The following is a 13,781-nucleotide window of genomic DNA, read 5'->3' as shown; positions in this document are numbered from 1 at the left end:
GATAGAGTAATATACTAATATTTCCATTTTGCAATATTGTTTTATAATGGTACTAGCTCTCCGAGCGTCGAAGAGGGAGACCCCCGAGAGGGCTGAAAGTGGATTTCGGTCCACGGGGACTGAGTCGTTGCAATTATAAAAGTCGCGTCCGTAGGTGGGTTGAACCCACCATTTAAAATATATCTAAAGCCGTGCTACAAAGTAATCTACTATAAATTGATAACGATGGTGTTATCATATCGCCTACTCTCAGAGTCCCATTAATGATTAGTAATTAATGATTACTGAATTACTCGTTAGTCGTTAACAAGATAAAAGCTCAGTAGGTAGCTTACTAGTTAGTAGTTACTACCTTAAAAGTTATAAGTTATTATGTTAATCGCAAATTGGCAAAATTATTATTTTTTATTTCTTATAACCGGTAATTCGTTTATTGTCTTATAACAATCTTAAATTATAAAAAAGCAGCGATTTTTCTTTGAAAAGTATACAACGCATATAATATTATACAGGTGGACATCACGTCAACGTTTGGCACCCGATGATCTGATTTTTATTTACTTGCACAATGATTTCAATACTGGATCAGTTTGAGCAGGGAGTTGAAAACCCATTTAAAATTGTTCCAACATCCAAGCAATTGGTAAAATAATTTTTGCATGTTAAACTTTCTGTTCTTAAGCCGAGTTGCATGAACACTAGACATTTATTTAATTAATAGTGACTAGTGAGCTATTGGTCCCTTAAACAGATTTGGTCCATTAAATTGTATTGAACCATTATATTAAGAGGATGTCAACGTAGTGTTTGTTCTCTCTGTGAAAAATAACACATTATTTACGTTTAGCAGAATCAACTCTGTGTGATTACTTTTAATCTTAAAGTAAACTCAACCATTATCAAACTTTAAGCTGAGGTTATTTTCTGTGTCCTTACGTTGGGTATTTTACAATATTTAAATTTTTATACAATTTATGACCATTTTTAAACTGTAATAATTTACATGCTTATAACTTACATAAAAATTAAAATATAATAAAAGAGGCAAAATAGGGACATAAAATGTTCGGCGCATACTAGTTGCCTCCCAAAATATACGAATTGCCTCCCATCCTTATCTTATCGTAAATAAAAAGGTTACTTTACACTAGTTGCCTCCGATGACCAGATTGTTCATAATTATATACGAGTTGCCTCCCAAAAAGTTTCACACTAATTGCCTCCCATATAGAATTAAGTAGTGGTTCATAAACTTCACCAAACAGTTCCACATAAATAGATAATGTTTATACTTTATTCATTATTAAAAATATCAGACTTGGTTAAAACAATAATAATATAAAAATAATCAATACAAATAAAACATATTTTACTACTTATTAAAAATATATAGTGCAGTTAAAAAACATCAGTCTTAAGTATAATATATATAGAATAATGTTATAATAGTTTTTGGTAATGTTTATTCGTTATTAAAAATATCAGACTTGGTTAAAAATAATAATAATATAAAAATAATCAATAAAAATAAAACATATCATAGGTACTACTTATTAAAAATATATAGTGCAGTTAAAAAACATCAGTCAAATAATAAATCAATAAGTTAAACAAAATAGTAAGTAGTACCTATTATTAGTCAATAAAATAAATGTATGGTAATACTAATATAATATAATATAATGTTAAAAAATTATTTATAACATTGTTTAGGCTTGTATTTTTTAGCCAATATTTGTAAGTACTCAAAATTTGATATTTTTTTTTCATTTAGCTTTTTTATTTGGGTATCAATGAAAATTATTATGTTTCAAATTTGTAATCGTCCATGTAGTTTAGGCTTATGAGAACTTTGTATTAAAATTACAGTCTCAGTCTGAATTAGTTTTAAAATGTCAATAAATTTGATTATATTAGGATGCGGAGACTTAAAATAACTATTAAATTTGCTATGGAAGGATTCCCCTTATATATTTATTACCTGACTAATGGGAGGCAACTAGTACTAGACCCTTTTCGTTTATGATAAAATTTAGGGTACGTCGGGAGGCAACTCGTATATAGTCGGGAGGCAATTCGTATATAAATTATGGGCCTTTTTGACTTCGGGAGGCAACTAGTGTGCGCCCAAAATGTTCTTGGCTTTAAGTTTGATAATATTTGAATTTACTCTAATATTAAAAGTAACAATGCAGAGTTGGCTCTACTAAACATAAATATTTGTGTGTGGGAGAGAGAAAACCATTGGTGCGCTGACATCCTCTTAATTAATTTTCAAGCAATCCAACATTAAGCTGTTTGAATACAACTTTAATCATTATCCAATATTGTAGCTCGATGAAAGTTTTGATAGAGACTCAGATCTTGGAGGAGTACCCATATTGTCCAAGAAGAAAGTCAACTTTTCTCCGAGCGATAAGATCACTCAATTGCTGGTAAACAATGAATATGTGGTATTAGTCATGGTCAATAATGTGTTGTTGCGAATAAACTTAAAACAGGACAATATCGAGGGTGAGATTGATGTAAATATGACTAAGCAAAAAAACTCCTGGTCTTGAGTACACTCATGACTCACACGGTTAAAATGTTTTGTTTTGTAATAATTGCAAAAATAACTTTTCTTATTTGCTTTTAGTAATTGATACATTGAAAACTTCGTCTCTAAAAGTGAAGCAATTATTCTTAGATCCTTGCGGAGAACATTTACTAATTTCATGTGGTAATATTACTAGTTCTCAGCTTTTTTATGCAACTAAACAACTGTCCAAACTAAAACCTGTAAGGAAAAAAATTTAAAAGTATCATGTTTTTCCTTATTTGTTCTGGATAATGAACTATAAAATAATTTTTGTACAGGTAGGCAAATATCAGGGTTCAGAGATAACATCTGTGGCTTGGAACTGCGATCATAGAGTGAAATCTACGTCCAGCACGACTGGGCCCATATTGCTCGGAAATTCATCTGGTGCTATAATCGAAACACAACTAGGAACAGAGTTTGATAGGTTTTTCCAAGGCAGTGTAGTTCAATATTGGAAAGAGGTTTGTAGTACTGCCGTTATTTTAACAACACAATCAAAGTTTTAATGAATCGCTAATTATAGGTGTTTGATATAAGTAAAGGACAACCTATTCCTATAATTGGCCTCCAATATCACAGAGTTGGAAAATCGGATCTATTTTATATATTAGCAATTACACCTACAAAATTGTATCAATTTGTCGATTTTATTTTTAATAAAGATGAAAGACCGATGTTACAACAAATCTTCAACAATTATTTGACTATTCCAGGCTAGTATAATATAATACCTATATAATTAAAGAAAAATGAATCAATGAAGTACAATTTATTTTTGAAAAATACCTACTGGGTGGGTATCTATTGTATCATCAGTTTTTCTTTACTAGTTAATATGACTATAAGAAAATAGCAAAACATAGTAACCCTGTACAGTTTATTATTCAAGTGGTATTTAAATTTAGTGTACTTAGTTCAATTTGGAAATTATACAATTATGTGTATATTTTAATAATTGTTTTTTTCTTTACAGAACGTTTTTATGAAGTTCCAACCATAGTGAAACATAGCAAATTACATTTTTACTACTTAAACAATGATTTTACAGTTCCAAAATATTTTGGATTTCTAACAGAGTTAGGAGTATTTGTTGCTGAGGTAAACCACTATTTTTGTTTAATCAATACTCTGAGGTTTAATTTCACTTCAAATCATTTATTACAGGTAGACATAAACAAAGATGAGAAAACAATATTTAGCTCGCATGAACTCATTGAGTATAGTCGACTGTACGGAAGAGATGATGATGATTTCACTGTACCATTATCGATGACATTTACGCGTTATCATGTATTGTTGTTGTTTCCAGAAAGGGTTATTGCTGTTTCTTTAGTAGCCCCTGCAGATCGCAATGCTTCTCAAGTGATGGATGAAGATTATTGTTCTGATGTAAATGATTAGTTATTTTTGTTTTTATTTGATGATACAGTTAAATATGCCCTTTAGAGCCATGGTAGACTGTTAAATATAACTAAAGATCTGATGACTGGAACCATTTGGTTGTATGCGGAACGTGCAGTTTTTAGATATAAAATGATTAAAGAAGATCGCCATGTTTGGAAAGTATGATTAAGATTATAAAACAATTATATTTTCTGGGATTTTAAAATATTAACTTCAGTATTTTTGATTAGGTCTATCTGGATAAAGGAATGTTTGAAGAAGCAAAAGAAATATGCATTAGCAATCCTTACAGGATGAATCAAGTGTTAGTTAGACAAGCAGAGCACTTATTCAATTCAAAACAGTAATTAATCAATTGATTACCTAAATAACTACTGCAAACATATATCTTTAAAACATAAATTACAAACATAGTTTAAGTCATTAATTATTATGCCACTTGTTTTTGTAGGTATGAAAACAGCGCACTGATATATGCCAATTTAAATATATCATTTGAAGAAATTGTACTAAAATTTTTACATTTAAATGAAAAAAAACCCATAAAACTATTCCTTATGAAAGTATGATTATTAGTTAAAATTTATAAATTTATATTAGAATTAAAAAATTATTTTTTTTGCAGAAATTAGATAGTTTAAAGTCACAGGATTATACTAAAATCACAATGATTACATTGTGGTTGATTGAGCTGTTTGCTAATGAATTAGCTGTACTAAGAAACTATAAACAAGAAAAATCACAAGAATATACTATGCTCCAAGAATCATTTCAACAATTTTTATCTAGATCCATTATTCAAGTAAGTAGCTACTAATTTATTAATAACTATATGAAGTGGACATCGCTTTCAAGACTCGTTGGCACCAGCACAAAAGCTGCTATTTTACTTTTACATATTATTAAATTATTTTTAAAAATTGGTACTTTTGACCATTTAGGCAATATAGTGTTCATACCCATAAATTGTACTGCTTGTTTAAATTAGTTCCTCAGTATTGTGAAATACAATAATGATTGTTGTACATATAAGGCATGTATTGAATACAACACAATTCAAATAATTTCGTTTAAAAGCTAATTAGTAATTAAATATACTTTGAAATTTTACCAAAAATATCTACATTTTCTACTATTTTTTTTACTACATTTTAAGGGTCCTTAAACAAAATTTGATCTTATAATCAACTTTTTCATATATTTGGATATGTCCAGACCAGTGTTGGCCAAAAGCCTCAATTTTCAACTTTTCAAAGAGGTGCTTGCAGTAACACCAAAATATATGCTAAGGTTTGGCCACATTTCATTTTCATCGTCACTTTGTTATAAGTAAATAATGCACATGAGAGTATATTGTGAGATGGTGGTGGTAGTAGTGAATACTTAAATATGAAATTGAGTCATTTAAAATGTGAGTTCAGTCTTCTACTGGTCCGGACCATTTCGGATGATTTTCTGAATTAAGCGACTAAACTGTGTATTATGTTTATTTATAAATGTTATTGTTTGTTATTTTTAGGATTGTATACGTAAAAATTGGGAAAGCATATATGATATTCTGGCTAGCCATGGTGATGTAAATTTTATGATTTGGTTGGCACTTGAAAATCAAGATTATAAGCGTGTTATTCAGCATTATTTAAATGAAGAAAATATTGCTGAGGGTAAATAAAATTGGATTCTTCTATGATTTAGAGCTAGTAATATTAATATTATGATTATACACTTGTAGCGTTAACATTGTTGGACAATCATCCATTCAGTGAATTGTTTTACACATTTTCTTCTGATCTTGTTGAAAAAGCCCCGGCACAAACTGTATCTATTTTAATAAAACAAGGACAAAAGTTAGACCCTTTAAAAGTCATCAATACATTAATAATTCCAAATCCAAGTGAAAGACTAGTGAGCATAGAACTAAATATTGCACTTATTTGCATTCAAATCAGTACTTAAACTGTACATATATTATACATAGGCTTTGGAAATAATCAGATACTTGGAGTACAGTATTCATTGCTTGAACTGTCATGTGGAATCTGTACACAACTATTTGATATCACTGTACATCAAGCACAATAGAGACAAACTTATGAATTACTTAAAGCTACAAGGTCGAGAAATAACAGCTGTGAGCTACAACCCAGAATTTGCTCTGCGATTGTGTCGTGAACACAATTTAGGAGAAGCGTGTGTACAACTGTCTGTTGTCTTGGGTCTATGGGAAGCTGCAGTGGATCTAGCATTGACAGTCAGTGTTGACTTGGCCAAAACCACAGCTTCGTTGCCCAATAACAACATGGAATTATCAAAAAAACTGTGGTTAAAGATAGGTGAGTTACACTTTAATATACTTATTGATTATATATAATAATAATTTGATGATTCATTATTTTTACTCCAGCACAATATGTGGTGAAACAAAATAATGACATTGAACAAGCTATGCGTTTCTTGGAAGAGTGCAAGTTTATAAAAATTGAAGACATTTTACCGTTTTTCCCAGATTTTGTAACAATTGATCATTTTAAAGATGCTGTGTGTTCATCTCTTGAAGTGAGATATTTTTATTATTTATTTATTTGAAATACTCACCCGAAGGTAATCAGTACAGAATAAATTAATACTTAAACTAGTTTGAGTAAAAACAAAACATACATACATAAAACATCAAAGCATTAAATACAAGAATATTAATTTAATATTTCTACATACTGGTTTTATTTGTTAGTATACAAAATAATAGAAAAAATGGTTAGAAAGAAAGTATATTATTTTGTAACGCTTTTTGAGAGAAATGAAAAATATCAAATTTGTTTTATAAAGTTATTACAGGACACTAGTGCTCTGTTAATAGGGGGAAAAAACCCATATAGTGTTTTGTGACTAGAAATGTGAAAGGTCGGCTGGCTTGTAAATGTGATAATTATTGAAGCTTGTATTGCATTCTTTATACAAATTATTGCATTTGCATTAATTTTGTCAGGAATACAATAAGGATATACAAAACCTCAAGGAAGAAATGGAAGATGCTACCAAATCAGCTGAAGTAATTAGATCTGAAATTTTGTCATTCAGAAATGGATACATGATAATCCAACCATCGAATGAGTGTAGCAGTTGTCAAGAACAATTAGTGACCAAAGCATTCTATACGTTTCCTTGCTCACACTGTTTTCACGCAGAATGCTTGATCAAAGAAATGAAACCGTATGTTGATCCCAGTACAATAAACACTATTAAGGATTTACAAGTATGTAACTGTAAAATAATTGGTTTTTTTAAAAAAAAATTAAGTCAAACATTATTTTTTAGAACCAGCTTAGTACCTTGTATCAAAATAACAAAGACATATCACAGTCATTGGAAGCAATAAGTCGTCGAGATAAAGTCAAAGAATCCTTAGATAAATTATTGGCAGCCGAATGTTTTTTCTGTGGCGAAATTATGATAAGGTACACAATATACATTTCTAAAACAATGAACAAAATTAAATTATTCTTAAATAAACATGACATAATTGAATTATTATTGTTTTAGTCTTATCGATAAGCCTTTCATAGAAGATGCTGATTTCGAAAATATAAAACAAGAATGGGAATAAAAAAAAATCCATATAATACTATTTACTATTATACTTTATAAGTTATAACCATATGAACATACCTATATTTATTGTTTTTATTTTTATTCACACCAATTAGTCAAATTAAATGTCAATTGAAAAAATATGTTGTATTCTTTTAATTTATGTCTTCTGCATCAATCACATATTATATGAACAGTAAAGTTATATCATGTATTTAATACATAATGATCTCAAAGGATTGTTAAAGTTGTTGTTTAAAATAAATTAGTGTTTCATGTTTTATAAATATAAGCTCATTATAAATTTGTATTACATTGTCTATTATGATACAGATTTTAACCATTGATAAATGTAAACATAAAATATTTAGTAAAATAGTAAATTATACATTTATGTTGTTGATGTCCTTGAAGTTTACTGTCCCACATCATCCTCTTGAATTCATATAATAGGTCATTGCTCGTAAGTCATGTATAAGTGATTGTAAGCACAAAGTCTTCTTTATTATTCTTATAATATTAATGATACTTCTTCTCTTTTAAAAAATTCTAAAATATTATTTCCCACAGATGACGCTAAAACTATTACATCAATAAATGATGCTTCAAAACAACAATCAGATTTGAATAAATGCTCTGTTATCACTTTTCCACACAAAAAAAAAATCAATTCTACCTATAACTATAACTTAACCTATGCAATGTATATCTTTAATTCATTATTTAGTCATCTTCTTTGATAGGTACTAAATTAAGATCCTACGACCACATTAATAAAATTAAAAACAAATCATTCAAAAACTTGGTTTTCTTAAACACCGTTGGTCATAATTTAATAACTCACTTGCATTAAAAAAAAATACATCTTTCATATTCATCCGATCCCAATTTATTAGAGTATACTACCCTCATTTGGTCTCCCTATTCCATAAGCCATAACTCTTACCATCTCAAAACCTATAAATCTATCCAAAACTCTTTCATGCTATTCCTATTATTTAGATTAAAGAAGGAAGACTTTAATCAAACTACTCAAAAATAAAAATAGATTGAAGCCGTTTATAAGAAAAACTTAATTTTGAAATCCTCCCCTAAAAACACCAGAGACAATAGTTTAATTTTCTTAAAAAACATGAATTAAAATTACTCAATAAATTCACCAACAATGCTAATGTCATTAGAATATTAGATAATTCTGATAATTTAGATCTATTTTATTGTATAGTATTAATTATATTAAACAAATTCGTGATTTAATTGAATTTAATAATATTATCAAACCATATAGGTTATAGGTAGGTACTATGCATTATTATTATTCATAATATTTTGTTGTATTATATTCAAATTTATTATCATGCATTCATACTGTACACACATATTTATTTAATTCACATTGCTACTTACAACTTACTTACAATTAATGTACTAGGTATTTATAAATAAAGTTATTTTCTCCTTAAATAAAAATAAATAAATAAATACACTGCAGTTGTTGATGTCCATGAAGTTTACTGCAGAACTTTGTTACGGTACCGGATACACTTTTTTCTCAATTTTTATATTAGCTTATGTAGTTAGCTATACTGAAAACAGTGGTGAAGTCAGAATTGGCAGTCGGATTTAGTTTCGATCTTATGGCCCAATGAAGTTTCAAATTCTACGATTTTTACTCATTTGCACAACACTCTACTTCGCTTATCACACTTTTAATTGTCTAAATGGTATACTAACTTATAATAATAACTATTTTTGCAATTATTTTCGGGTAGACAATAGATACTTTCGGTTCGGGGCTTGGCTTTCAGATGGAAATAGTCCACCTGTTGGGATAAGAGTTGAGCGAGGGCAGACTTAAGCTTACACTCTTACAGGTGACCTAACTAATAGTTTGACATATAGTCAGGCGCGGACTGGTAAAAAAGGGCGCGGGATGCTACATAATTTAAAGGGCAAATAAAACAAATTTTAAATAATAGGTTATTTATAAAATATTTTAACATTTTCTTTTGTTTTAATAAAATATTGTAAATACGTTAAAAATGTAAATAGGTGCCAAATTACAACAGCAAGGCAAGGTTAAGCAACGGCAAACTTAAGGGTCAGTAAATTGTGATTAATTTTTGCCCCCCCCCCCAACTCTCCGCCCCATAACAATTACACCTAAGTTCCTCTTATAAAGATTGTGTTAATAATAAATTAAGAAAGTATATTTAATGTATATAAAAAGTTGCTCAAACTAATTTACCTATCTTCTTATTGGCTACCTACTTTAAATGTATTCTTTTTTCTTTATGATTATTATAGTTATTACTTATTAGTTATTACATAAATAATAGATCTACATCTACCTATGATTTTATCAGAGAATTTTAACCTTCTCCTTCAAAATTCAGATTAATTTTAGGTGGGCACATTTATACCGATAGGGGCAAATATATTTTAGGGCAAGGGATGCTGTAGCATCCCAGCATCCCAGCCAGTCCGCGCCTGCATATAGTTGCTCCCTATGTCTGTCGCCTCTGGTCGCCAGACTCGAGGTCCTGCGTAACTCTCTTAACATTGCCATTTAAAATAACACAAGTAGTTTAGTAATCACTTTTCCCCCATCGGCCATCGGCTCCAGTCGCAAACTTGGTTTTAATCGAAAAAATAATTTGATACACAAGTCCACGTTAAAATAAAATATCAAATATGTCACAATTACAAATTAAACATTATTTTAAAATCTTTTTATAAAAGTTTAAATTATGAAAATTTCATCGCGTTTCGAGTAAAATCTTGATTATGGATAGTAGGTACTATAACTCTGTCTATAATAAATAGGTATGTGAATCCTGCGTTTTGATCGATTTTCTTTTTCGGAGGCAAGATTCCATTGTGATTATTATTTATTACAATAACATAGCTAACACATTTTAAGTCAAATCGGACATATTGGGTATATTTTGATTGTTTTAAAATTTAAAATCTAAATATATTTCAGATTTTTTGTTTACTTCCAAGTCCAAGCTTTCATGAGAATTTTAGATCTTTTTTTCAATTAAATGATGATACAGTACGGCGTCCTGAATAGGCAATTTGGGTGCATCCCAAAGAGTACTCATTATATTATTACTATTATTATCATAGTGGTAGATAATTACGAAAATGTATTCAGCGTACCAGTATCGGACAGTGGCTAAATAATAATAATTTCGTTTTCTAGTTATATTAGAGGGAAAGTAATGCTAACAGCAGTTCTTCCTTCGGCTCTCGATACCACGAAAAAAAAAGTTATATTAATAGTTTTCTCCAAAAGGCGACAATCACAAAAACAACATATCATTTATTGTAAAATCGCTACGTTCAGGAATAAATATAGGTAGTTGAGCTGAAATTAAAAATAGTATTCACCTAGATATTATTTCTAGATTCTACTTTCTCTCCAAAAACCCATCACGTCACTGTCCTTTCAAACGACGGTGGTGTCGTGAACTCTTCATTTCCTTATAATCAAGTTCTGTCTGAGGATAGCTTCCCCGATCAAATTTTTAATCTACCTACCTACTGTTATAGGTATATTGTGTATTTGTGTACATTGACATCACACTATCATTATATATATATATTTCAATTTTTGTGTTTTGGACGTTATTATAAATACCAATAACGTATAAACTGTTCTTTTTTTTATCTCTCCTATTCTAAGTATATATTTATAAGTATATAATTGTATAAAACTAATGGCCTATGCTGCCGAAGCTGTAACGATCAATAAAAAAAAAAAATACTAATAACTGATAAGAGATTGTGAGTTTTCGAATATTAAAAAAAAAACAAATATAGTTTTATAAATTATATCATTTATTCTGTGCTTGTGAAAAATACTGAAAATGAATAGCATAGAAGAATACATTTTGTAGAAATTATAATTCCATTGATTATCAGCAACAGGTATATTGGTGAACATACCTTAGAAATTGTTATAATTTATGATCCCATACAAATATAATATTTACCGTAATATTTGTACTACAAAATAATAAGCAAATTTTCGAGATTTTTATACATTTTAACAGTTAATTTTTAACTTTAAATTCTCATAAAAAAAAACATTGTCTATAGTTTATGTATATTTAATATTTTTGAACTGCTGTCTGCTATTATAACAACTTATTAGAAATTTTGTATTAGATTTTCAAGCTTCTGACCGGGTGAAAAAAATGAATTCAATGTTTATAGAAAAAAACCAATAAAACTTAAAAATATCGAATGTTTATTCATGTATACCTACCGTCAAAATACTTTGAAAATGTTATTATGTATAGAAAACGGTAAAATAAACAATTGATGAACATTTTAAGTATTTATGATTGTTCGTTTGTAAATAACAAAAGAAATCTTGAAAAATCGTTAATTTACTTATGAATATCCTATGCCGCAAAAATTTGAAGTTTATACCCATAAAAAATTATTAATTTCAGTCAAATATTATATCACATATTCTTATTGTGCCTAATGGGTACAGATTGTATATATCTTATTAAAATTAAAAAAAAAAAAACTTTCAGGCAAATATTTTTTTTTTAATAAAGATAGAAAAAAAAGGTTTGAGTTATCTTGTATTCAATTTTCAAATTTTAGTTTAAGTAACATTTTCATACATTTCTAACTCAAAATAATTTGCACAATTTCAGTGGTCGACGAATTTTAAATTCAGACGCTTATAAAACATTATTGTGAATTTATGTTCAACTTGTGTTTAAAATTACACCAATAAAAACTTATCTACAATAAAATTAATTACATATTTTCTTCCTCATATGACCTCATCGATTAACATATTTTGATTCTGAGAAGGTGTCAACCTATATTACCATGTATATTTTATGATATATTTTTATGCTATTTTTTACTATTAGTAAGTACTAAGTACTTTTTATCAAATAGGCAAATGAAAATATATGGTATAAATATAGGCATTAGACAATAACTAAAAATGAATCCAAGTATTTTGCTTATAGTAGGTATATAATATGCGTAGGTTGTAGGTACCTACTTCAAAATTGCAATGATATTATATTTTTTAGATTTATGGGTTTTAGTAGGAACTTCTCATTAGAAAGTTTGCAATACATTTTAAAGCATAAGCAGAATAAAAAATAGTAAAGGAGCTTTGTCCTTACGTGCACTCACCCAATTTGAGCACTAATTTATTACCATGTTGTAACTTGTAATAAAGGTAGGTATGAAAATTATGTTGGTTTGCTATATTTATATTATTATTTTACAGGTATTTAATGAGGTATCTTTATAATATGTCAGTAGCCAGAAGAATTGATGAGCAAATAAAAAGAAGATAAAGCTATAGGTAAATATAATACATTTTGTATTAATTATTGTATATATTAGAAATTGAAAATAGTTATAAAATATTTGAGTTAGTAGTTGGTTGACTTTCGAAATGACAATATTCAAATCACAAAGGGTCTGAAAAAGTGAAAAATATGATATTAATACATTTAAAGCTTATTAAAATTGGGATTTGTGTTTGGACGAGGATTTAGATTTTCAAACTATCAAAAATAGTAATTATTTAACTTGGGTTTTTTTAAGAACTGCAAATTTTACTTCAATTCTAAATTTAGTTGCACTATAATTTCTATAATTTGATATTAATGTTGAACGATTAGTTAAAAATTTAAAAATTATAACCATTTACAGTTTTGAGGGTCAGAAATAGTGCAATCTGACTTTGAGGGTGGTAAGGGTACCTATTTTCTTATTTAAAATTCTTTTAAAATCAATTTAAAATAAATATGAATAGAAAACTATAGTTTACTATAAATATAGAAAACTATAGTTTACTATAAATATAGCCTTCAATATTGAATCATCAATTCAATTTAAAAAAATAATATGGGTTCAATATTTATATATTAACATCATTATGAGAATGTTTGGCTTAGGACTATTAAACTAAAAATAAAGATAGCTGTTTTATAAAAATTATGATTTATTTTTATCTTTAAGGTCATTGTAATAAAACAGAAAACAATTTTCATTTTTAGTTGTAAAAATGTATTTAAAAGTTAAAATAATAAAAAAAAAAAAACACAAAATTTTAAGTAAAAAATTAGTGTAGTACGTTTAATGGGCCACCTGATGTATTAACCTTATTGACTTTAGATTTTTAATAAAATCTATGTATTGTACAAATAAG

The 13,781-nt window shown here is 28.1% G+C and overlaps 1 protein-coding gene across 1 annotated transcript; it reads left to right on the top strand.

Moving 5' to 3' along the window:
* The first annotated feature begins 270 nt into the window (after positions 1-270).
* Positions 271-7,665, top strand: LOC111028740 (vacuolar protein sorting-associated protein 18 homolog). Its single transcript, XM_022307478.1, has 19 exons — positions 271-421; positions 513-643; positions 2,334-2,514; positions 2,639-2,781; positions 2,860-3,045; positions 3,108-3,297; positions 3,558-3,682; positions 3,749-3,973; positions 4,031-4,147; positions 4,219-4,331; positions 4,440-4,551; positions 4,614-4,790; positions 5,508-5,652; positions 5,721-5,893; positions 5,967-6,321; positions 6,393-6,544; positions 6,975-7,241; positions 7,304-7,443; positions 7,529-7,665. The coding sequence occupies exons 2-19, from the start codon at positions 569-571 to the stop codon at positions 7,590-7,592; spliced, it is 2,940 nt and encodes a 979-aa protein (XP_022163170.1). The 5' UTR covers positions 271-421; positions 513-568; the 3' UTR covers positions 7,593-7,665.
* Positions 7,666-13,781: the final 6,116 nt, after the last annotated feature.

Source organism: Myzus persicae, unplaced genomic scaffold (assembly GCF_001856785.1).
Source record: "Myzus persicae strain clone G006 unplaced genomic scaffold, MPER_G0061.0, whole genome shotgun sequence".
NCBI classification, from domain to species: Eukaryota; Metazoa; Arthropoda; class Insecta; order Hemiptera; family Aphididae; genus Myzus; species Myzus persicae.
Note: the sequence above shows the minus strand (reverse complement) of the source record. Positions and strands in the feature narration are given on the sequence as shown.

Coding starts and splice junctions, on each gene's coding strand:
- LOC111028740 (XM_022307478.1), top strand. CDS start 569: ATGATTTCAATACTGGATCAGTTTGAGCAGGGAGTTGAAAACCCATTT. Junction 3,298..3,557: donor CAATTATTTGACTATTCCAG/GCTAGTATAATA, acceptor TTTTCTTTACAG/AACGTTTTTATGAAGTTCCA. Junction 4,552..4,613: donor TAAAACTATTCCTTATGAAA/GTATGATTATTA, acceptor TTTTTTTTGCAG/AAATTAGATAGTTTAAAGTC.